The sequence below is a fragment of the Neofelis nebulosa genome, chromosome 9 (assembly GCF_028018385.1).
Source record: "Neofelis nebulosa isolate mNeoNeb1 chromosome 9, mNeoNeb1.pri, whole genome shotgun sequence".
Lineage (NCBI taxonomy): Eukaryota > Metazoa > Chordata > Mammalia > Carnivora > Felidae > Neofelis > Neofelis nebulosa.
The window spans coordinates 53746314-53772647 of NC_080790.1; the positions used below are offsets into that span (position 1 = coordinate 53746314).

The 26334-nt window shown below is 42.4% G+C and overlaps 1 protein-coding gene across 2 annotated transcripts; it reads right to left on the bottom strand.

The window, feature by feature from the left end:
* MXD1 (MAX dimerization protein 1) lies at positions 1–26334 on the bottom strand. 2 transcript variants are annotated; one of them, XM_058683822.1, is made up of 6 exons: positions 26017–26334; positions 25173–25272; positions 20259–20288; positions 5472–5586; positions 3703–3862; positions 1–3471 (listed from the first exon to the last, which is right to left on the bottom strand). In XM_058683822.1, the coding sequence occupies exons 1-6, from the start codon at positions 26087–26089 to the stop codon at positions 3287–3289; spliced, it is 663 nt and encodes a 220-aa protein (XP_058539805.1). In that variant the 5' UTR covers positions 26090–26334; the 3' UTR covers positions 1–3286. The 2 variants fall into 2 exon arrangements, with proteins under 2 accessions (XP_058539805.1, XP_058539804.1); XM_058683821.1 differs by having other exon boundaries at positions 1–3474; positions 26017–26327.

The following is a 26334-nucleotide window of genomic DNA, read 5'->3' on the forward strand; positions in this document are numbered from 1 at the left end:
TTTTTCTTTTTCTTTTTTTTTTTTTTAGAGGATAAAAGAAAATACTTCCTTTAAAAACTAAAACCACTCAAGTGGCCAACTGCAGGGTCAGGGGCCTATTACAGTGCTCAATTTTGAATCGTCCTGGGCATTATTGGAGTCTTGGGTTTATTGGGAGGAGAATTTAGGTCCTGCTCAAAAAAGTGATTCAGAGAGCATCACAAACTAACATTAGGTCTGTGACTAGAGAAAGGAGTCAGCAGTCACTATCAGCACCTTGGAGAATTCAAGATCTTTGCTTAGCAGAAGAAACCCAAACAAAATACCCTGGGTGCTTCACCTGCCATTCTAAGCCAACAGGCGTGGAAAGCTGTGTTCTGGGATGTTAACAGCACGCACCGGTATTTTCTCACTGCATGAAATTGGACTACATACTCTTACCTTCCCATCTGCATTGCGATGGTATCAGTAAGAGTATAGATTTCTTTTCAGTTTTTAAAAATCAATTTTACATAAAAATATGCATGTGCCTATATTTACACACATCTATATTTACGTACAATTGTCAAAGTTTTAAAGGCTGGGGTTTATATCTTTGCCCATTCCCCTCCCCCCAACAACCCTAATAGAAAGGTTTTTCATTTTGCTTAAAAAAACCAAAACAACCAAAAAGACTTTATAGCTCTTAACAGTCACGCTGGTGGATCAGTGAATGAGAGGGTAGGTTGGCAAATGAGGGCTGCCGATCACCCTCGTAGGGAAGAGGATTAGCTGCCTTGGGCTGAGTTTGCTGGTCCTGAATTTACAGTTTTGGTTAGAGGCCTATCTGGCATGCCGATTCGGTCTACCTCGAGCTTTGAAAAGTAATGTCTAACCCTGGTGTCAGTTTATCACAAGTGCATTAAAAATAGATCAAATTCCACATTTCTATATGCAATCAAATTGAAAAGGACCAGACAAACAGTGCAAAGGTCAAATAATTACTGTTTTATATTGGGACAGTACATTTCAACCAAAAGACAAAAATGCAGTTTAACTTAAACACAGAAAATAATGGCATCTCTCAGATGCCTTATTTTGAAATCAAACAAATACACAAATTCTGTTCCCCTCCCTCCCCCGATGCAAGCCCACAAGCTTTGCCCAAAGTCTTGAGTTTTCGATGCCTTAAGGCATCTGGCATCTTGGACTTGTGAGGCGCTTGAATGTAGCAATTAAAATGCTTGAGAGGTCTCATGAATGGCATTCGAAAGGGACCTCAAAGTGCAGATACATCTTTTCAAACATGTTACAGGCTGAGCTGGCTCTTTCAACACTATCACTCTGCTTAAATTCAGGAAGCAGGCTTTAAAAATGCAAAAGGCATACAAGTTGTATTTCAGTGCAAATCTTCAGCTGGTCATTGGAAAAGATTCCAATTAAAAAAAAAAATCCTTTGTGTCACCTGCCCCCCCCCCCACCCAAAGCTGAAATGAAGGAAAAAAAAAACAAAACAGAAAACAAAAACAGAAGAATGACAGATGAGTTTGGAAGCATTTAGGAATCGACTACTTCCGATTAAAATTTTTTTAATAGAGAATCATTAAAATGAAAAAACAAAAGTAATCTTTGTTTGGCCCGCTCTTCACGTGCAGAATGAGCTTCCTTGTGGAGCACGTTTGAACTCTGAGTTGTGTGGAAGGCGGAGGCGCTGGAGGCATGGTGAGGCTGGGAGGGGGCCAGAGACCGCAGGCGGCAGGGAGCGCTGGGCAGCTGCCCGCCCCCCCACCCCTCCGCCGGCTGGTGCAGCCTTGGAGCCCTTAGGTTGCAGTGCGTCTGTGGATTTTAGGAATGTTCTCGTCACTTTGTGACACACACTCTGTTTCAGCGTCACAGGGTTTACAAATGGTTCAAATTCAATGAAAAAGACTCGTCAGAGGTGGAAAACCTCGACGTCAAAAATATGAATGCAAAAATATTAAGGGGAATGAACCAATTTTGTAGATACCTACATACAAAGTTTCTAGAACATCTATAAAAGCACAAAGTCATAAGAATTTGTTTTCCATTACATTAGTTTATATAAAATGAATAAATAGTATTTATAGATTTAATGTGTCTTATGTACATATACATGTGCTCTGTTTTAGCTTAAATAAAAATGCTACAAAGTGGGAGACCACTTAAGGGGGAAATCATAACCAAAAAGAAAGATCAGCCTTTTAAACTAGCAACCCAAAAGCCTCCATTAAGAAGATTCTGGGCATATCCAAAAATAAGGAGAGGAATTCTAATAACACTGTACCCTCCCCTCCTGTTCACCTGCAACAGAGTAGAAATGTGGACTTTTCCTTTCACTGATGATGGACACTAGCTCAGCTAGTGCCAAAGCTCAGTTATTGCTGAAAGTTAGATAGGAAAATAGATTAGAATTGGACCAAGTGTCACTTATTTGGGGGGTGAAAAAAAGGCATAATCGCTTTGTGTTAAGTGGGAAATGGAGATCTCATTTATCTCTGAGGTAGGAAAAAAAAATGTTCCAGAGACAAGTAGCATAACAAACTTGGAGGGGAAAACGGGTCTTGGGACAGCAGTGGACGGCGCGGCCCAGAGCACATCGCAGAGATTGTACCGTCTGGTGGGTGGGAACGAGCGCCGCTGGAGCTCTGATAAAGCTGTGCAGCCCCAGAGACCTGCCATCAAGATGTCCATTCTAAAGTGAGAAGTACTGCTCCCATCCACACGCGGGTCACGGGTCGCGGGTCGGGGAAGCAGCGCAGGGTGTGTGTGAGGGGGTGTTTTCTGGAGGTATTCCTGACTCCTCACGGGGGGTGAGGTCCACAGTTAAGTGCTCTTAAACGCCGCTTTCAAAGCTTGCTTTGGAGTTCTGAGATCAGGATCTCGACTTTAAAAGTTTGTTTCCTTCAGGTTCCTAAGCACAAGACACATTCGGACATTTCTGCTAGGTGAGTAACATAGCCAGAAAACTCTAAGAAAGGTTTGCTAGACTACACGGGGATGGTAAGGAAGAGGGGGAAACTGCTGAGATGTGAAAGTTGCTTATTCGGTCTAAGAATTCTTGGGTGCTTCAAATTGATTGGAATGTACAGTCTCTCGGATGAATTTTTAGGGACAGAGAGAGAAGCTAGTGGATGCAATCAGAAACCCACAATCCTAAGCACTTCCGCAAGAACGTTTACAAAGCTGAGTTTGGTAGAGGTGGTACACGGAAGCTTACGTGCAGGGGGGCTGTGGGCGGGTCCAATACACTACCTAAGCCCGTCCGCCGAGAGAACCATCGGGAGGCAGCCGAGGAGACCACGCTCTCTTAGAGGCCCAGACACGTCTTGTGATTGTCCTGGAGCTTTATCCTCTTCGTGCTGGAGCTGGAGTAGCCCTCGTCACTGCCGAGGCTCTGCATGCTTCCCCGCTCGTCCGAATCGCTCACGCTGCTGCTGCTCCAGTCCAGGTCCCCCGTGAGATAGTCTGTGCTTTCAACGTCCACGTCGATTTCTTCTGTGGGGAGGACAAGAGACACTGGTGAAGCCATGCTTCTGAAAGCTCAGGCCGGAAATCCGAGCCAGCCCCGCCAGGCCCTTCTCTGGACCTGGTGCCTAAGTGCAAAAAGGAAAAAGGGACTTGTTACCAGATGTCACGTTACTCAACGAGTCTAAGTCACCCGTGGGCTCCGAGTTCCTCCCCTGCGCTGCCTGGGTCGGGGGACACGCAGGGTGGGGGGCTCACCCCTGTCGGAGTCTGAGCGCTCAGAGGAGACAGTGGAGCCGATGCTGTCCATCCGTATCCTCTCGATGCCCAGCTTCTCCAGCTGCCGCTTCAGGTGTCGCTGTTCTCGCTGAAGCTGGTCTATTTGGTGAATGGCTTTTCTGTCACAATCTTCAAGTTTCTGCAAGCCAAAGGGGTAGCTGTTGGAGCTCATGGGCAGATTTCAAAATTGGCAATGACTCTGCATCTTCCCCTCTCGCAGTGAGCTGTGTGTCAGCCTTTCCCCAAAGCCAGTTGGGGTCACTTATCTAGCTTCTCACAGGGCAGGAAACTGGCCAGTGACTCCTGCCTTCATCTAACCTCTTCCGTATTGACTCAGCCGCGGGTACCTGCACTGTCGGGGCCCTGGGGATGGGCATGGCCGGCAGCCCCCCCCTTGGCTGGGGGGATGCCCTGACCGCCTCTCTGAGCTGGGGCGCTGCGTGCAACGGCAGCCATGAGGCGCTGCCATTTACAAGTACGGGTGTTCAGCTACACATTCCGATTAGAGAAACACTTTGAGTCGTGCCAAATCCCAATTAACTTCTGTTTGTTTCCTGCTACCAAACGGTCCCTTTTGAAGTCCTGATTCCAAACGGTCCAACATAAGAGCTTAAACACGTTTCTGTAGACCACTTGTTTTTACAAGTCTGTTTAACTGTAGTTATTTTGCTCTGAATAGAGGTTCTTCCCCCACCCCGCCCCCCAGAATTGTCCTGTATACAGGCCTCTAACCACAACTAAAGTGACATTTGTCCAATAGTGACTAAAGGATTACAAAAACATGCTAAACAGTGAGTTTGGCTGTGGCTCTCAGGAGTTTGAATACCCCTCCCCTCCCCTTTGCTATTCAAGCTACTACCAAGCAAGGACTCTCTTTCAGACCCTCTGGCAGGTGAGCATAAAGACCTGGTCCCCTCCAAGAACAGAGACCACCACCAAAGTGTCATACAAATCATGGTCAGATGTCAGCTGTGACCAGCGCTGAGAGAGTACACTCTCCAACGATAGGTCCATCTGGGGCAGGAAGCCTGTAACCAGGGCAGGAGAGGTTTCCCTGAGCTAGTGATACCTACGTTAAGGTCTGAAGGATGACAAGAAGTGAACTGGGTGAAGAAGGGAGGGGAAAGCCTAGCAAGCAGAGGGAACAGCACATACAAAGGCCCTGTGTAGGACAGCACAAGTGCAAAGGGCTGAAAAGGCCTAGGGCACAAGATGCTGTACAGGCAGGTAAGGACCAGGTCGGACAGCCTGGGGCAGGCCTGCTGCAGAGTATGTCCTGAGCCACTGAGGAATCTGAAAAAGGGGGACATGTTGATTTGATCTTTCGAAGGATTCTTCTTGGGAAACATGGAGCTTAGCTCAGCAGTGGCCAGAGGGATACAGGGAAGCTTCTCTGGAGTTTACCACAGTAGATGATGGCAGGGTGAAATGGAAGTAAACGAGCCCATGAAACGTTTAGGTCTTAGAGGTGACTTAGACATCGTGGCTACACAGCAAGAGCTAGCAAGGGTGACCCTGGCTTAATCAAATGGACAACTGGATGGGCCATTTAATTTCTGCTACATAGGAGTGAGAAACAGTTGGGGTCTTGGACATGTTGGGTTTGGGATGCTTGGGATTCATCTAAGAGGCAAGGTGGAGGAGTTCAGGGGAAAGGACTGTCCTAGAGATACACGTTTGCTATCCTGCATCAACAGGCAAACCTTTACTGAAGGTTAAGCTGAAAGGAATCCCAAGGATATACCTACCTTTATGTGCAATTTGGCTTTTGTCAATAAACTCAACGTAGTGTGTCGGTTCGATTCAGGTCCAAGCGGCACTAGCCCCTTCAACTTCTCCAGGCACAAGCGAAGATGGGCCCGCCTATGAAAACAAGGTCACGGTAGCACTAAGATTCAGTGTCCAACTTTGGCTCAGGTCATGATCGTGTGGCTTGTGAGTTCAAGCCCCGCATCAGGCTCTGTGCTAACAGCTCAGAGCCTGGAACCGGCTTCAGATTCTGTGTCCCCCTTTCCTGCTCTGCCTGCCTCCCTCTTCCTCTCTCTTCCTCTCTCTTCCTCTCTCTCTCTTCCTCTCTCTCTCTTCCTCTCTCGCAAAATAAACAAAATTTTTTTTTTAAAGAGTATGCAGTTGCCCAGACCCAGTAATAGCAAATGCCACCAAAAATCTCTGGCCAAACATGTTTGGAAATTGGATAACTCTGGTGAAAGCCACAAAGAAGCAAAAACTCGGGTTTTGTAAAGTGTCTGTATAGTACAAGTGTTAGGGCAGGGACTCCTGTCTACTCTTATGAGGCACATTTACCAGGTTAGTTCCAGTTTTTTGGGTTATGATGTGACCTGACAGAACACGCCAAGGTGAGAATCCTTTCAGCCCATATTTCCTCTTTTCCCACTCAGGATCACTAGAACTCTAGCACTGCTATATGGAGTATTTATACATGTGAATGACACATATGGTTATTCATCACAGCTTGCTTTATGCAAAGAACAAAACAACCCAACTCGCCATCAATAGGGAGCTGGTTAAATTATGGTAGGTCTAGACAGTGGGATAGGATGTAGCTATGAAAAGCAGCAGAAGGTTTTCTATTTACTATGAGGAAAGAACTCTCAGATATATTGGGAAAAGAACCATATCAAACCATGCATCCACTATGCCATCTGTATATTGGTAAAATGGAAGAAAAATATATTTTTGTTCTCTTATGTGAACGTAAAGTCTGGAGTGATCAATAAGAAACTTAGTGGCAGGGAGAGAGAAGTCAGGGAATAGGCAGGGACAAGGGAGTGGATTTTTCCTGAATATATTTTCTGGTTTTTCAACTATGTAAACTGCTATTCAAAAAGTTATTTTTTTTTTTTTAGATAAGGAAAATGCACATCACTGGCATTGCTACACTAACAGGCACACAGAACGGCTAGAGACAACCACACACAGGTCTTGAAGTGGGCGGAATGGTGCGGCAGGACAGAGGGGAGAAAGCAAGGCCACATGAAGCAGGAGCCGCAGTAAGCCACCAGAGAGAACCTTTACTGCAAGCTGGCCAGGAGCACAAGAGTCCCTCCAGTTTTAGAAATTAACACTTCATTGAAACCCTTCTTTGTGCTTTTAGAACCTAGCAGATCCCAAGAATGGGAGAAACAGCCAAAATTCAGAGCTTTTGCTTCAGCCTACTGGGTCCTTAAAGCCTTCACAGGCCATTCCAACCCCCAGTTGATTCCTCCGCTTTCTGAGCACTTGTTCATACTACTCATCAGGAAGTTCACTGTTCTGCCTGAATTGTTTGGTATTTGGTACTTAACCATTCATTAGAAACTCCTTAGAAAGTTGGACTTCCACTTAATCATTGCTGAGTTACCACAGGGCCTCTCCCTCCCACCTACTTAATAAATGTTTGCTGAATGGCTCATGTCACCTATTCAACTAGGCTGTAAGCTCCTCGAGGACAGGGTCTGTCTCTACACCTGCACCACCAACAGTGCTTAGGCTCCTGGGGTTTTAAATACATGCCCACTGCCCATACACGACCACTTGGACCAGGGCTCTTGGGAGCCTGCGAGGCTACCCTCCAGTGGAACTGGGAGACAATCTTAAAGCTTAATTTGCCCTCCCCCGCCTTAACATTTTTGAACCTATTAGTGAAAGTTGGGAATGCAGACTAAAAGAAGAAAACTGCTTCAGAAAGCTCTAAGAGCTCAATACGCATGAAAATGACCAAGGAAGGCAATTCTCACCCTTCTCATCAAGACTTCCGGATGTTCCCCCCAGGTAGATCTAACGAGTGATGCATCAGACATCCTTTTCTGCCCCCAGCCTCATCTGCTTCCAAGCCTCCTTCCTTGTCTAGCTCTCGAAGGAGCTGTCCTAGACGCTCCAAGGGCCCGCTCAGCCTAAACAAACTGGAGTACAGCCTTCACTCCTGAGCTAGAAGATTTAATGGGACAAAAATGCCTGACTATTTTAGAAGACTTCCACTTGCCCTAAAAACCTGTCCATGTGGAATGGCCACAAGCGAAGACTCACATGAGGTTTGCTCCTCCCTCTACTACATGAGGGGAAAAAAGCAGAACCTGTGTGCAAAATGTCCGTGTTCACCTTGGATGAGATCTTCTTCAAAAAGAGCCATGAAAACAGATCATATTAGAAACACCATGAGAAAGTAAAACTAGTCACACAATTACCCAACTTATTTTTCCCAAAGTTTATAGACTAATTGTCAAGTTAGGAAAAAAGTTTAAAAATTAAAATTAGATTTAGACATTTTTCAGCTTGCTTGTTATCTGCAAAGACTTCATGATTCAGAACAGGGTCCTATTAGTCATTTTATGATGTGGGTTTATCTACAAATATGAGTATGTAAATTTTTTAGGAAGTTTGTCTACTGATAAAAATAAAATAATAAAGTCATCTTTCCATGCATCGTCATTTCTAGTTACACAAGGAGTCTGGCCCAGGAAGTGTAATTTTCACTACCCAAATGTGGGTTTTCCAAAGAACGCTTCCAGTTGTGAAACTAGAAATAAGCCATCTGATAATTCAAGCTAAGGATAATACATGTTCATTCAGTGTTCTCTGGCCTGGTTCTATGAAAATAAGACCAGAGCCTTTTCTGGATTTTTGTCCCGATCCAGAGCCAACTTCTGTCTTTGGCAGTGCCTGCCTTGGCCTCCTCCGGCGCCGCCTCGCTGCTCCAGCCCGATGGCTGCCCTGCCCACCTGCCACCTGCCTGCAGACATCCACAGGCTGGAACCTAGGCCAATGCAGGGAAGGGGTGAGGTCTACGGGGGCAGTCTCAATTCTATCACATAGTCGTGAAAGTCAATTCCTGAACCAGATAAGCAAGCAAATAGCCCCTCTGCAGCTCCTTGACCCTGAGACACACGCATGCACCCTGGGATCTGGAATCCCTCAGCCAAGTCTGACATGACAGTACACGTGAAGCACAAGATCCAAAGCAAGTAACACAAACATCCGTCTCAGCTCTCCTCCCCAATACTGACTGTTCCCCTGCCCGGGACTCTGGTCCTCCAGGAGGGGCTTCATGTCCTGCTCTGGACCTGGTCTAACTCCCCTTTGGGGAACCGGTAGAGGTTCTGCCACATGGACTTAACAGGAAGCCACTCGATACTCCTGTCTGATCCCTACTTAGACCTTCTCTCATCCCATCTTCTTCAGCCAGTCCTCCTCCTGTTGCCAAGAGCTGCCTACCAGCCTCCCACCCCCAGCACAGGAGGGCTGTGCCAGGTCCTGGCTCCCTCCTGCTCCCAGCTGCCTCTTCTGTTTACGTTGACCCAACTGCTTTGTACCTAGGTCACGAACTTTGACAAACTTCATGTGCTGACTCTTCAGAAATATCGCTTTAATTACTCTGAATGGACTGATATACCTTTGGTCTATGGTAGCATAAAGAGGCCAATCTTTGATCTGAGCTATAATCACTAAAGCTCAGAATCAAGTGTGCCCTATAACTAGGGATAACTAAGTTAGATCAAATTATAGCTTTTCTTCAGTAAGGTTTTGAAAAGGATCTCAATTTCCGTTTTTGTTTTTAGTTATTTTAGTATTCTGAATAGGTCAGTCACTATACAACCGAGCGTTAGTGTCGTATGTAAGAGTAAGGGTTTAGGATCCTGGCTTTGCCACTCACTCCCTGTGTGACCTTCAGCAGATAACAACTTTCCTCAGCAGCAGATAGAGGATGGCCACACCTGAGAGGGCCAGTGTATTAATGGAGACAAGGTATGGAAGCCCCTGGCCAGGGTCTGACAGGAGTGCTCTCTAGCTGGTAGCAGTTATTCTTTCAATCCTAGCTTCCTCTGTAGACTGATAATTACCAGGAACAAACAGATACTTATAGCACTATAATTCCTTTTAAAATCAATAGTTAACTCAAAGTGTCTCACTAGGTAGATAGAGGCTATCTGGTAAAATCCAATTCTTCCTTAAAGAAAAGCTATCTTCTGTCATTAAAGAAATTTAATGGAAAATGTTAACCTATTTTCTATGGAAATACAGAGCTTGCTTATGCTAAAGGTACTATTTTTTACATTTAAAAAACCAGCAAGGACAGAGAAGGAAACCATCAACAAATCATAAAGGCAACCTACAGAATGGAAGATATTTGCAAATACCATATCTGATAAAGGCTTAGTATCCCAAATATATAAAGAACTGATCCAACACGCCAAAAATAATCCAATTAACAGTGGGCAGAAGACATGGACATTTCTCCAAAGAAGACATACAGATGGCTGACAGACATATGAAAAGATGCTCAACATCACTCATCATCAGGGAAATACCAATCAAAACCACAAGGAGGTCACCTCACACCTGTCAGAATAGCTAAAATAAACAGAAACAAGTGCTGACAAGGGTGTGGAGAAAAAGAAACCCTATTACACTGTTGGTGGAATGCAATCTGGTGCAGCCACTGTGGAAAACAGTATGGAGCTTCCTCAAAAAGTTAAAAATAGAACTACCCTATGGTCCAGTAGTCGCACTACTGGATATTTACCCCCAAAATAAACACGAATTCAAAGGGATGGACACATCCCTATGTTTACAGGAGCATTATTTACAATAGCCAAATGATAGAAGAAGCCCAAGTGGCCATCAACAGATGAATGGATAAAGAAAACGTGGTGTGTGTGTGTATACACACACACACACACACACACACACACACACACACACACACACAGTATTATTCAGCCATAGAAAAGAATGAAATCTTGTCATTTTCGATGACACAGATGGGGCTAGAGAGTATTATGCTAAGTGAAATAAGTCAGAGAAAGACAAATACCATATGATCTCATTCATATGTGGAATTTGAAACAAACGCGTGAAGAAAAAAAAAAAAAAAAGAAGAGACAAACCAAGAACCAGGCTCTGAACTCTAGAAACAAAGCTGTGGTTACCAGAGGAGAGGTGGATTGGGGGATGGGTGAAACAGGTGAAGGGGGTTAAAGAGGGCACTTATGATGAGCACTGAGTAAAGAATTATTGAATCACTATATTACACACCTGAAACTAATATAACACTGTATGTTAACTATGCTGGAATAAAAATAAAAATAAGCAAGGATCTTATACAGCTAATTCATGTGAAAGAAAAGACTCTTTCATGGCCACACATCATGTAGAGGCCTGGATAGAAGGGACCCAAAGGTTGGGAGGGAAGTGTCTGAAGCGTACCCACTCCTCTCCCAGCTACAGCAGCACCACAACAGCCAAAGGAAAATACAGGGGCAAATACTGACCTTGGAAATGCAAGCACATCTCTGAATGTGCTATCTACATTCAAAGAACCTAAAATATCTCCCATACAATAGCAAGAAGAAAGGATAGCATATTTAGGAATAAACTTAAAACAGCTTCGGAAGGAGGTCTAGGAAGGAAAGCATGAAACTTTGCTGAGAGATCTAAGAAAATCTAAATGGAAAAAAGCACATTTCTAGATATGAAACCTAAAAGTAAAAATGTCAATGTTACCGAGTTTGTCCACAAATTTAACATAATTCCAAGAAAAAAAAAAATCCCAACAGTGTTCTTAATGCTGGGAAATTAAACTTTATCTAGAAGAATAAATGTGTGAGGGATTACCAACTTTTTGAAAAAGAAGAAGAATGAGGAGGAATGTACTGTACCAGATCTTAAACCGTATTATAAAGCTTCAATAATTAAAAAAAAAAAACAACAGTATACACTAAAACAGGAATAGATATACAAATCAAGTGCACAGAGTAAAAAATTCCCAGAAATAAACCTAAGAATAGGTATGAATTGAACCTATAACAGAGAGAACACTGCAGGTCCTTGGGAAAAGAATGGATTATTCAGAAAATAGGAGAGTGGGGAGATTAACATCAAAATCCATTCCAAATATATTAAAGATTTAAATATAAAATATATTTGGTCAGGGAGCCTGGGTGGCTCAGTCAGTTAAACGTCCGACTTCAGCTCAGGTCATGATCTCACAGTCCGTGAGTTCGAGCCCCGCATCGGGCTCTGTGCTGTCAGCTCAGAGCCTGGAGCCTGCTTCAGATTCTGTGTCTCCCTCTCCCTCTGCCCCTCCCCCACTCACGCTCTGCCTGTATCAAAAAATGATTAAAGGTTAAAAAAATGTTTTTTAAATAAATAAATAAAATATATTTGGATACCACAATTTCTGTTGTCAGTTTTCCTTAACTCTGTTCGACCATGACTTATGGGAAACTAAATATCCAAGTGAAAGGAAGTCATTAACGAAGAGGCACTACCTCCTACTGGAGCTTTGGCACAGAGGGCATCTGGGCTAGGTGGCGTGCCCTTAGCTCTGAATGCGGCTCTTTTTATTTCTGCCTCCAGACTTCAGCTTCCTCAATTCTATCTGGGTCTCTCTCCCTCTCAGGCCAGCAGATTTGTAAACTGGGGAATAAATGAGAAAAGACTAAGACTATAGGTGGACTGTGCTATCTGCAGACAGTGCTCCTGAATTTGCTGTTATCCCAAAAGTCCTTCCTGACTTGAATGTGATCACGATTGGGAATGGTATCAAATCAGGCACATGTCTGTGTTGTGAGGGAGGCACGGTTATCAGAGATTACTTTTTTTTTTTAACTGAAGGTATAACTGAACACTCTCCTCTCACAGTAAAGCGCAGAAAACAAAGATGACTTAGGTCAGAGCAGGGTGTACGGCTAGGCAGCCAGTGAAAAGGGTAGATAAGTAAATAAGTTCATAGGTGGAAATCTAGAGACACACACCTGGCTCTCTCATTCATTTACTCCACTAGCGTTTCCAAAGGATTACTATGCACTGCTACTTGGTGCTGGGATATGATGTCGAGTTAGACCAAGTCCTGGCCTTTGAAGCTTAAAATTTAGTTGGGGATCAAACATGTAAACATATTATTGCAGAATTATTGATCTGAGCTACCTTCAGACCATGACAAATAGCAGCTCCCACTGAAAGTTCTAGAACAGGGTCCTCTTGGCCCTCTACCAAACCTATTCTTTGCCCTCACCCATATCTTGTTTGACTTAACTTCTTCGCAAAGGTTGTCAAGCTTTCATAGACTATCATCACCTGTTTTCCCCTTTCCAAATTGATCACCTTCATTTCTTCACTCATTCATACACTGCAGCCCTCCTATGTATCTGACTATTCTTTCATTATCAAATAATGGAAAAGACCAAGACTTTACCTCCTGTTAACCCACTGGAGCCTAGAAATAACAATGCATCTGCAGGTGCTGATCCAAGAGTAGAAACTGGTATCTTAGGCAATTCATGCCCCTTCTCTTTGAGAAAAACCCCACTTAAACACAATACACTGGACCTCACTGAGGACTACTTTTCATTAAAATTGGACTGGATTTTTTTTTTTTAAGGTGTATTTATTTTGAGAGAGCGTGCAGGCGTGCAAGCAGGGGAGGGGCAGAGAGCAAGGGAGACAGAATCTTAAGCAGGCTCCTCACCATCAGCATGGAGCCCGACGTGGGGCTCGAACTCATGAACTGTGAGATCATGACCTGCGCTGAAATCAAGAGTTGGATGCTTAACTGTGACTGAGCCACCCAAGCGCCCCTGGGCTTCAGATTCTTAACTGAAGAAGAAGAAAAAATACACCAAACGTAAACAATAGCCTATTTAACGCTGAAATTTCACCCTCTTATTTCCTATCTTTGTGTAGGTACAGATCCAGCCAATTAAATAGCTTCATAAATCCTACAGGATAATTGGGGGTTGAATAAAAATTTCAGAGATGGTACATATAAGCTATATAGTGAGAAAAACAGGTTTAGTATAGAGTAAGAAGAAACAAACAATCTTAAGGGGTCAAAAATTAGACCCTAAAAGTGATTCTATGTCACAAGAGATACTAACTTTCGCCAGGTTTGGGGTTGAGAAAGAGCCTCGCCAGGTTATACAAAAAGTCCACGTGAAGACCACAGGTCATGCTTTAAGGTAAAAAAGTATTCGCCTTATTTCTGTAAACTGATCCCTTTATAAATAACTGCCCAAAGCATCATTATTACCAACTTAACTGGAACCTTGGAAGGTTTTGAAGTTTTCTCATAATTGTGAAAGTAATCCTTGTTAAAAACACAAAGGTAGTTATATGTGCTATAGCTATGTGGGAGCATGGCGGTTACATTTTAAAGCTATAAAATCATTTCTCTACTAAAAGTATGAAATACATAAGTATATCCATTAATATTTCCTTTCTGGAGCCCAATTTTAAAAACATCCAAGTACATATTATAGTCAGTACTTGCTATAGCTCTCTCACCCTTTGACTATTAATGACTACGACAACAAGGTCAGTGAATACTCCCAGTGCTCCAGTAGGCACTGGATAATCAGCATACATCTCTTCTCCCAAGTTCTTCCAAGGGCAGATGCCATCTATTCAAGAGGTACAGTCCAAGAAAGAAAGATTCTAGTGGTACAAATCTGGGGGCTCCTCCACACCATCAACACAGACCAGATTTGTACACTGATAACTACATCCCTTCTTTGTAATAACCGGGCCATGCCCTTAGCCTCATGTGGCAACAAAGCAATGTGGATTTGTTACAACACCCTAGAGTGCAATCTGAACGTGGTCAAGAAAGTTCAGAAGCAGTAAGAATGGTGCAATGCCTACCACAACTTTGGACCCGATGCAAAAGCTACGCCCCTACCCTCTTCTGATATAAGGAGCTTGGCCATTTGCAAAGCCAAAACCCAAAAGAAATAACTATAGGGATCTGCAATCAATTACAATATCCTGCCAGAAGAGACCTGATTGCAATGGTTTCTCATGCCAGACCAGATGCCACTGAAATACTGTTAGACCAAATGAAAATAATAGCTTAGATCAGGCTGCTGAGTCCTCCCCACAGAGCACACACAAAAATCTTTTGTCATAGGCTCAGAAGACTCTAGCAGAGGTAATCTCTCTAGACCAGCTGCCTAATTCCAGCAAGGCCTGCATACGTACCATTCCAGAAAAATGAGTGTCTATTATTAAAGAAGATACCAGAGCCTTCTTTGGGTGGGGGAAAGGGGGAGTCCATTCTAGCACCTGACTCCTGACCCACTGGCTGCAGCTTATATACATTCCCTCAGTTTCCATTTGCTGAAATGCTACTGAAAGGCATTCAGACCAGAGGAATTCCCAGCTAAGAGAAGGAAATACAATTATCATCAACAAAGCCATATAATAACAACAAAAGATTCAAAGATTTCCTATATTCCAACAAGAATTAATTAGCAATTACATTGGGAATCCAGTAGTGATCTAAAAATATGTAGGGGCTTCAGGGTGGCTCAGTCTGTTAAGCATCTGACTCTGGATTTTGGCTCACATGATGATCTCGTGGTTCGTGAGATCGATCCCCATATTGGGTTCTTTGCTGAGAGTGTGGAGCCTGCTTGGGATTCTCTCCCCTCTCCCTCTCTGCCCCTCCCCCACTCACACACAGGCTCGCTCTCTCAAAATAAATAAATGTTAAAAAACATAAATGCAGTAATACCTTTTACAAGAAATATGCAAGGGGCGCCTGGGTGGCTCAGTCGGTTAAGCGTCCGACTTGGGCTCAGGTCACGATCTCAGTTTGTGGGTTCGAGCCCCATGTTGAGCTCTGTGCAGATAAGCTCAGAGCCTGAGCCTACTTCAGATTCTGTGTCTCCCTCACTCTCTCTGCCCCTCCCCTGCTCATGCTGTCTCTCTTCCTCAAAAATAAACATACATTAAAAAAATTAAAGAAAAAAAAAAGAAGCATGCAAGATCTATGGGGAAACACCATGAAACATTAGAGACAGAAAACAGATCTAACTGAAGACACATCACATCCTGGATGGAAAGAGCTAATATGTGGACGTGAACTTTTAAAGTTAATTTATATTGAAATTATTAAATTTTTTATTTATTTTGAAAATCCCCAAAGAATTTGAGGGATGGGGAGATGGATGGACTATAAAATTCATCAGGAAAAAAAAAAACAAAAAAAAAACTAGTGAAAATAGCTAAGATCATGGTAAAATTAAAAAAGGAGGAGGGAAGAGTAGGGATTTGCTTTACCAGATCTTGAAGTGCATGGCAAAACCTCAGTGACTAAAACAATGGACACTGGCACAGGAAGAGCAGATGGCCAGCGGAACAGAAGTAGTCGTCTAGAAACAGACTCAGCAGTAAACAAGAATTTAATATACAATAGAGGCAGCAACTTCAAACAGTGAGAGAAAACAGTGAGAAAATATTCTGTTAAAGGAAATGATAAATTAGAAAATTATGTGATATGCAAAGGGGCAATCTCTTTCATATATATCCTTTATATTATATAATCTCTTCATAAGAAGGAAAAAGAAACGTCAGAGTAGAAAATTGGGCAAATGTTATTTAACAGGTGATACACACATACGAAAATTATTTGACTATGCTAATAATGTAAGAAATGCAAACTAAAACAAAATGTCTGTTTTTGTTTTTTATTTACCAAATTCATAAAGGTCTTAGAGTATCACCTTGTGAAAGTATACAGAAAATACAGCCTATAACTTGCCTGGTGGACAATCCAGCTGTCAACACTAAAAATTAGAACAATGTATATTATTGTTAATTTCACAACTATAAATTTACCCTAAGGAAATAATTATGATATTGGACAGAGATTTATCTACAAGGTGGTTTAAGGAAGTGGTTTTCATATTAGCAAAATACTGGGAAGAACATAAACAGGGGATTGGTTATACGAGTTATGGTACATCCGTCTGAGGTAAATACTGGCCTTTGCTAAAAGTAATGTTAGAAAAGGAGACTTAAGGACACTGGAAAATATTCATAATGTAGCTTGAAAAGAAGATACAAAATATTTACTATATGATCCCATGTTGATGAAAAAAAGTATACACAAAAGTCTAGATGGATATGGAACTTAGCAGGAGTGTCAGCAGCTATCAACTGTCCCAAGATCTATTACAGGTGATTTTTATATCTTCCAAAACAACTGTTGAGATACACTTCAAAGTTCACTGGTTTCCTCTGGCTGATAGAATTATGGATGATATACATTGTTTTTAGAAAGACTTTCTATATTTCTCAAAATTTTCTAGAAGATTAGTTTTACAAAGAAAAACACCACACACTCACTTAAGGGTGTTTCCTTAGGAGGCTAGAGCCACAAAATTCGTTACAGTTAAGAGAAACACAGGCTAAGGGACAGGCACTCATATCTATAGTGATATTACTGAACCCTCCGCCCCAGGGGTTTCATCTTCATCCGGTTCTGTGTTCCCAGCACCTAGTACACAGCTTCTTCTAACATCTTCTAATCTAGTGAATGGAAAATACCCCCACCTCCACCATTCTAGAAGGCTTTTATCTTCTCACCAATGCAAAGGTTATCAATATGGTGGTGCTGAGTCTAATATTCTCATAGTAGAGTCCAAAGGAACACCAAATATAATTATTCAGAATCTCTGAAGTGTCACAGAAAAGGTTTCTGTTTAAAAATCTAACCCAAGTATAATCAACTCTGCAATATCAAAGAGAAAAATAATTCCCATCATTAGAAGTTCTTTTCCTAAGGTTTTGAGAGACAGGTCAATTTTTTTATGTGATGTTTTAAGGTAAAGAATGGCTAAAGTGTATACGCATGAAGCTAGGTAGGATTCTTTTACAGGAATCAACCACTAAAACCAGGGAGACTACAAGAGCAACTATTCAACTGACTTCAAAACCGGAAGATTCTTAAGCATCTACACTAATAAGGGGAGAAGAGCCTGATAACTTTGTTCTTCACTTGGACTGCAGCAACCAATGCTTGGTTAAAGAAATTTGAGTCTTTACTTCCTTCTCTTCTGTTCATGTGCTCTAGACTAGAGAAGGAATTATCAAGACTTTAAAAGACCAAATTCCAGAACAGAAAGGACAATATGGAAACCAGATATCTAACCCTTCAACAAGCAAAAGTTGACTGGTCATACAGAAGCAGTCTGAATTAAAAGCAGCTTGCCCAGTGGTGACTTCCACTCCAGTTTTCTAGATTCTTTGCCTCCAGAGCCTCTTGTGCATACCTCCATCTTAGCACATAGTATACTCACTGAAACGGTCTCTGTGTCTTTCTCGTTAGACAAACTACATTTCTCTAGGATGGGGACCATGCTGATTTAATACCCCAGCGTGAACTCATTTAGTACCTAGGATGGAGCACAAGTTCTTGAGACACTGTAGGCAAAAAAGAAATATCCCTGAACTGCTAAAATAAAAGGTCCAAATGACCTTTATTTATGACTGACATCGTGTGACATTCTTGCAGAGGTAAAAGGCATGGAGTTGTAGTAAGTGTAAGAGCCCTGATCTGAAGGGTTAAAATCTTAGTAATAATAAAAATAAGTGCCTAATGGAAATATAAAAAAATAAATGCCTAAGAGGTTGGGAATGGGGGAGGAGAACTGGAAGACTTTTCAGCACAAAGAGTCCCAGTGTCCCCAGTTCACCAAAAGGCATAAAGTTGAGAGAAAATCTAAAGAGGAGAAAGGGAAGCCACATTTGACTACTTTTCCACCTTAAAAGATACTTTTGAGTTCCCAATTCAGGATATGTAAATCCCTAAAGCATAAAGGAAGCTCTGACTTACAACAGTCAGTCATAATCACAGAGAAATTAAAAGGGAAGAAGAGGGCTGGGGAGAGGCAAATGTGCGGCGAGGCACATGCAACCCCTCAACCCCGCGCATGTGCACACACAAAATTCCTCAGTGGAAGAATGCTAAATGTTCACTCTGTTCCAAGATTCTCTTTCCTAGTAAGTCTGATCTGTCCTTTCACTGACGAAACAGGTCATTCAGATCCTGACTTTCAGAGTCAGACCCCCACTTCATAGAAGGTTTGCATGAAATAACCATATGTATTTACAGAGCCATTATTACACATCATCATCTTGTTCATGCAGAGCATTGAGAAAGCCACTCAGTCTGAACGGGTAGCCTGTATTTCAAATTGATGGGCGCTCAGAGACCAGAATGAGGCTTGCTCAATGGTTCTCAGCCCTGGCAGCATATGAGAATCACCTGGGGAGCTTTTAAAAATACTAGAGCAGAGTCTCAACACAAACCAATTAAATCAGAATTGCTAGGGGTGAGGTCTGGGCATTGGTTTCTCTCTTTCTTTTAAAAGCTCTACAAAGAATTACCATTAATTCCTCCACCCCCAGCATGGTAAAAGCAAGTGGTTACTTTTTTTTTTAAAAGTCTTTATTAGAGATAAAAGATTTGCTTTAAAATACTCCATGGAGAAGGGTGGTTTTGATTACGTAAGATTTACAAAATGTTGGTAATTGTTCAAGTTGAGTGATGGACACATAGGACTTGATTACATTATTCATTCTCATGTGTCTGAAAATTTCTCTAAGTTATTTTATAAAATCAGCAGAAATAAAATTTTTCTCCCCAAATATATAAATGCATATATAATGTATTTAACATAAAATATTTTTAAGTTATTTTTTAATTAAAAAAATTTTTTAAATATCATTGACAGAGACAGAGCATGCCAGGGGAGGGGCAGAGAAAGAGGGAGACACAGAATCCAAAGCAGGCTCCAGGCTCTGAGCTGTTAGCACAGAGCCTGATGTGGGGCTTGAACCCATGGACTGTGTGATCATGACCTGAGCTGACGTCGGACATTTAAATGACTGAGCTACCCAGGCGTCCCTAAGTTATTTATTTATTTATTCGAGAGAAAGAGAGAATGAGAATGAATCTGAAGCGGGCTCTGCATGGACAGCAAAGAGCATGCTGTGGGGCTTGAACTCACAAATTGAGAGATCATGATCTGAAACAAAGGCAGACGCTTAACCAACTGAGCCACCCGGCGCCCCAAAAATATTTTTAGAAAAACATTAAAATAAAAACTTTGCAAACGACTCTAATGTACGACCAGAGTCAAGAACCAGTAGGCTACATTGTTGAAGGTGGGGCAAAGCTGATTTAGAAAATAAAGATTTAAACAAATAGCAAAGAGGCAATCCAGGTGAGAGAGATCAACTCAGGCTCAGCCAGATGGATCCCAGTGAGGGTGGCAGGCCTCCTCTAGTGAATCACCATTTTGTGCTATGCATAGATTTGCCTGAATTTTGGAATCTTTATTCACAACTGTAAATACACACACACACATATGTATGTGTATTTATATATATCTGGGTGTGTACATGATTAAAGACAGAACTACCAATTATATTCAGTAGCATGTAATTTTTTTAAAAACACTATTTGTGAAACACTGCTCATGACCTAAAATGCTTTGGCCTGTGAAACAGTCACCAGGAAAGGCACTCCTCAGGAGAAGCAGGTTGCAGGAGTGAGGGGTGGGGTGTGGTCTATTGGAACCTGCAAGCCCTCATCTACCTAAGTGATTTATGGGCAGTGCTGCTTAGACGGCCTGAGTAAACTCTCATATCAGGTGCTATTTGTGGGAAAAGACAAGAAAAGCAACCAAGTCTCAACGAACAGAGTATACATCAAAATGGCCCCTATCCCACCCGCAAAATCCCCAACTCACCTATTCTTCTCCATTTCATTGTGAGTTGATCTGAAAGAGGGAACAAGAAGAAAAGAGTAAGATTCTTCCTGTCTTAAAGGACTACTTCAACACCAGAACAATTCTTTAATTTCTTTCTCTCCAAAGTTGGTAGTAGAGAAAACTGACAAAGGGAGAAAAACTCGGTGGGCTCTGCTAAAGAAATTAGTCCCTCTGAGGGGTTAGATAAATGTAAATATCTAAAATAGAGTTCAAGGAGAAGGTACAAACTTAAGAGGTGTGCAATCCCTGGTGGAAATATCAAGGGTCTCTACGTACAAAGAAGAAAGCAGTTGCCCAATGGGATACGAATTCGGGTTATAGAACACCGAAGCTTTCAGGCTGCAGTTACAACAGTGGAGGTGGAGCCCCCTCCTAGTCCTGCAGTTTTTTCTAGGTGGGGTATATATGCCAAAACTTTATGTTAAGTTGTTTGACGAGAGGACACAATTTTAAATGGATAAAAATAATACCTCTTCCCTCAACCTTTCTACTCCCTGACGTAATTATTTGATCACGTACAACCTGACAAATGCTACTGATGACTAGCTACCAAATGATTTCAGGAAGGGGCTTCTAAAACTCAGCTCAACCTAAAGATGGCATAGACTGGTTAAAGCAACAGTTAGGGTGAAATCTGAAGTCCAGTTTTGTCACTGACCAGTACTGTAGAAGAAATAACATTCTTTACTGTCTTGTCCTTGGTTAACCCTTCTGTAAAATGGGAGTAAAAATTACTGTCAATTATCTACTGAACATGCATGGATCAATGAGGTAGCAACTGTAAAAGTGATTAGAGAGCTTTGGACGAAAGCTATGGTGAATGTGAAATACCATTATTAATGTGTTTATAGCTGACCTTGAATATAAGGTCTGGTCAAAGAATTTGTGGACAGGTTTACACAGAAATCCCGAGAAGCCAGTCAACATGGCCACTTCGGCGTTATCCTTACACAACTCCTCCCTAACTAATCATAAGCTTGAGGAACCTCCCAGCATTATAAAGGAGCTGAATCTTGACCTTTCTTAATGGAAACTCTGTGGAATCTAAACAGTTCAGGAGATAACACCCTAGCTCAGGACATGAATTCTATGTGGCCACAATCAGAACCTTACTGGGCCTACAGAGAACTTCTCACAGTAATCACGGAGAAACAGGACCTCCACGAATACTCAGCCACTCATTTGTATCAGGTGGACAACCACCACCAAGTTCATTCACACCAGAGAAGGGGAGCAGGGTGTACATGTGGGTTTGCAGTCTTGGGAAGAGAAATTTTCAATCTAGCACTAAAACTTCTCTTCCACAAGGATCTGGGACACCAATTTTTATTCACCAAGAAAACCAAAAAAATAACAACATTTTAAGTTTTAGAATATTTGTTTTCTAGATAAAGGACCTCACAATTAGTTGCCTTAAAAGATTTACACTGATTCACCTGGTTTTCCCTCAGCCTTCTTCAGTTACATTTTTCTGAGGGTTTACTTCCTGCAACGGCCAGCAGGATATCATAGTTAACAAGAGTCAGGCCTGCACCGCAAACCTTTGGCTTTAAAGCACGTGGCATTTTAGTTTTAACAGGGAATAGCAAGTTCAAAGTCTGACAGATTTTTTAAAGTATATAACAGCAGCTGGTCAGGATTTCCCTGTTTAACTATAGACAAGGACCATCCCAGGACAGTGGTAGAGAAGTGTGAATATTTGAAAATAGAATCTCTGATTACAGAAAATGGCACACAGGGCACTCTTACCAAAAATTTCTGGATTCCTTGAAGATACAAATAAGAAAAATTCTGAATCCCCAAGAGAAACTTTTTAACAAATTCCATAGGAAGTACAACTCCTTCCAAACTTTGAACAGTTTTTGAAACTACAGATCTTATTCGATTACTTAAGAGTATTGAACACATCATGGTTTTTACAAGGGGACTTCTATTTAATGGCTACAGCAATACTGAAGTGCATTTGGGTGACTGGAACGGAGTGTGTCTTTAATAAAAGTAAGCCTTTCAAAAATCCTCAGTCCAGAGATTGCTTGCCAACTCTGTTAATGGGTAAACATTTTTAATTAAAGCATTATAAGAACACATAGATACCTTGTGTCAAGATTATTTTTCATGTGATTATTGAAGATGTTTGATAACTCTGAAATCACTGGTAAAGGTCGAATGTCACCATTAAAAATATATTCTAACAAAAAGATAACTAAGCCAGACTACAGAGTGTATGAGAATAGGAAAAAGTCCTTGGGTTCAAAAAGACTCCACATCAGCTCAGCTATATGGCCATGGTTGCGTAAAAGAGCTAGGTGGCAGGTGTGAACTTCCTCTTTCACATGAATGCCAAAGCCTGCTTGACCAATTTAACAAAATATACCTTTAAAAACTCTGGATTTCAATTCTAAATAATTAGTAACTCATTTCAAAAATCAGTAGGAAAGAAAAAAAAAAAAAAAGAAAAAGATTCCACCTCCCTATATTCCAGTAGTTCTCTGGATGATTCTGAAACAATCAATATTCAAAATTTCAAAATTTCATTTGGTTTTGTTTATTTTATTAAAGTTTTTTTTAACCTTTATTTTTGAGTGAGAGAGAGAGAGAGAGAGAGAGAAAGAAAGTGGGGGAGGAACAGAGAGAGGGAGACACAGAATCCAAAGCAGGCTTCAGGCTCTGAGCTGTCGGCACAGAGCCCGATGCGAGGCTTGAACTCACAACTGTGAGATCATGACCTGAGCTGAAGTCGGACACTTAACCAACTGAGCCACCCAGGCGCCCCATTTGGTTGTTTTTTAAACAAGCAACTAGAGAAACTGGATTAAGATCTGCATTTTCAGTTCCCAAGAAGCTGGATATGTGGCTAAATCTTTTTTTTTTTTTTTTTAATTGTCCTAGAAAAAAGTAGCCCTCTGACTCTACAAGCAATGAGCACAGCATTTCAACCTGAATTAACAAGAATACACTGTTATCCAGTGGTTATGTAAACCAGAAGTAATCTCTCCATAGCCCTCACCTCAGTTCAAAATCCTGACCATACATGGCCTTGGATAGAAGTCGAATTCAAATCAAGGGGTCAAACTGCATTCTCTGGGGAGATGTCTTACTGCTCAGTAAGGGTCATTCTAAACAGGGCATGAAGGAAGTGATCACATTTAAAACAACCTGCTCTTGCTTCACATCTGCTTGGTGCCATCTCCAGGTTTAATCATGGTTTCTCAGAGATCCCTGCACCACTGAGGGTATTACACTAATTCATGATTAGTCAAGAATATGGGAAACATGTGATAACCATGGAAAGCAAACCAAGCTCATTAAAAGAAAAGAGCTTTTCCAAAACAGAAGTTACAGCTATTTCTTCAATAATAACGCTGGATATTAAAGAGAACGAATCTGTTTCTTGGCTTGCAATTCTTAACTATCATTATTTTTGTTTCTTAATCACCTTTTGGGACCGGCCTCCTTCTCTTTCTCTTTCAACAACATCATATTCCTCTCCCCACCACTGAACCTCCTCCAACTTTCCTGTGAAACTTAGGGAAAAAGAAAGTGCTAAGGATTAAACCTTGACTATTAGTGTGGACAATTCCTCCCAAATTACCTGTGGATAAGCATAAAAGCAACAAATGGACTACATTTTTGAAGAAAAATAAACCAAAAGCCTTCAAAGTTCTTCCAAAAGTTTAAAAATAATGTAACAAAATGCAAGACAGCTGAATTGTTTTATACCGCTGCACAATACAAATCAGTATTAACATTCTTCTTAAAAGCCCTTAGGACCCACACACAGATCTACTGGGCACCACCTTCAGGTAATGTGAAAGATGGGAGGGAAAGGAAAAACCACAGGGGTAGCTAATTACCAGGTTCATCCTTCACGTGCCTTCCTATTCAAGAGCTCAGCACATGTGTGCTGCTCGCATCCTGTGTTTTTACCAACAATGGGGTGAATCAAGGACAGAAGCAACAGCAAGAACAAGTTTTAGGTTTAAGTGGTCTGTATTATGCCACAGAGGCTAATCAAATACAGTTACTTGCAGGGAGTTATTCATGACAACGGGAGAGGAATAAGGATTCTAAATCAGTGATGAAGATGTGAATGACTTAATTTAGTGGAATGAAAAGTGTAATTAAACAGATCTAGAAGATTTCCTAGCTAACATATTTTAAGGGGAAAGAGAAGAAAAAAGAGGGCAGTATCAATAAGAAAAACTATATTCAGGTCTTTAATGTGACTTCACTGGACATTAACCACATACTCCCCAGAGAGATTCACAGATTTTAAGAACTATAAGGCTAACCTAAAAGGACTGTGGCATATTAATATTTTAATATTATTCGTTCTTCCATCACCAAAAAGGCAGGCTTCAACGTCAACCATTCCTCTTTGCCATTATAAATAGATGTTGACAGATTATCAGACAAATAACTGCATTTAATTTACATGTTGAATATGAAATCCTACCACCTATGATAAATCAGATACTTTAACATGTTTATAAAATCTTCACTATGAAAAGTAAAAGAAATGGATAATATCCAGCATTTTCAATTACAGAAAACTTGCCCTGAATCTGCAACTTCTGAAGGCAAAATACAGTTACCGTTAACTAATCCCACTGGAAGTTTCCAAAAATTTTTGTTCCAAAAGGGAAGAAAAGCAAAATTAATTTTAAAAGTTCATAAAGAAATGTAAAACATTTCCATTACTCTTTTCAGTCCGCTCAACCCAAACAGAAGGGCTGCTTCCTCCAATGGCTTAAGACCATGTGTGCCTCACTGAATCATGATTGCTACTTAATGTATTTACAGAGTTATAATCACAACAGGCAACTTCCATTCTGCAGTTTGTGTCATCTGCAGTATAATCTAAAAGAGAAAAAGAAATATTTACCAAATTACCTGCTACTGCTGTTATTCTTCTTGGATTTGTTCCTCCGTTTTAAGGCATCTCTGTCCTTGTTATTGTATGGTAACATGGAGGCATAACCATGTTCAGCTTCTAGAAAACCGAAGGATCCAGTTAATGAATGAGCCTAGAACATTCAATACTCTCTCCCCTCCACAGCATTTCCTTTTTAAATTTTATTTTTCAATACAAGAATATCGTGGAAAGAAATAAACGAAGCAAGGTGGAATTCTTAGAACAATGATTGTTTTTTAAAATTGTGTGAATACCCTCAGTTCGGAGCAGGTGTAAGGAGCATTCCAGCTGCTCATTGTTGAGAAAGACACGGCAAGTCGCTAAGCTCGTGGTGCCTGGGTTTCCCACTGGCAAAGTCCAGCAGGTTGGTGTGCTTTAAGTGAGACCAGCCTCAGGCAAAGGTGCAGGGCAAACACCCGGAGCCCAGAGGGCGGGGAAGGGGGCGCGTAAGACAGGCGCTGCTCCTCCGGCTGGGGGACGGGACGCCAGGCCCACTCGGGGGCCGGTCGGGACGAGCCCCAGTGAGGTAAACCAAGGGCCTGGCCGAGGGGACCCCGGGCACCCCATTCGCTTCAGGGTGGGGACGGAGCTCGGGACCCCGGGGGGCAGCGGCCCCTTTTCCACCTCCATTCATCGCCTTTGGGGCAGCAGTGGCCTCCCTTCGGACAGCGCGTGGGGAGAGCTGGAGGGGTTGGGAGCGCTCGCGGTCGCGCTCTCCGCGCTTCCAACCACCCCCAGAGCGGCTGGGAGCCCCTACCCGCGGCGGGGCCCCTCAAAGCCCCCGGCCCCGGCTCGGGACGGACCCCTCCCATCCCCGTGCACCTCTCTCCCGCCGCTCCAGGTAGTCGGCCGCCTCTAGCAACATCTGGATGTTCATCCGAACCGCCGCCGCCATTCTGCACCGGGGGCCGGAGCCGCGGGACCAACCCCCACTGCCCACGGGCTCGCCGCCGCCGCCGGACACCCGCACCCTGCTGTGGACCCCGCAGAGCAGGGTTGAGAAAGCCTCTTTGGCGACCGCGCTCGCCGGAAGGGGGAGGGGGGCCGGTGAGCTGGGCACCGCCAACACCGTGACAGAACCCGAAGAAGAGCAGCAGCCGCCACCGCCGCGGAGTGTTTATCTCCGACTCACCATCCCCC

Bases quoted from the DNA above. Each gene is read 5' to 3' on its own strand.
- MXD1 (XM_058683821.1), bottom strand. From the start codon at position 26,089: ATGGCGGCGGCGGTTCGGATGAACATCCAGATGTTGCTAGAGGCGGCC. The intron at 25,273-26,016 runs GTGCACGGGGAT...TCGGTTTTCTAG, and splicing joins CCTGGAGCGGCGGGAGAGAG to AAGCTGAACATGGTTATGCC. The intron at 3,863-5,471 runs GTAGGTATATCC...TTTGGCTTGCAG, and splicing joins AAGCCAAATTGCACATAAAG to AAACTTGAAGATTGTGACAG.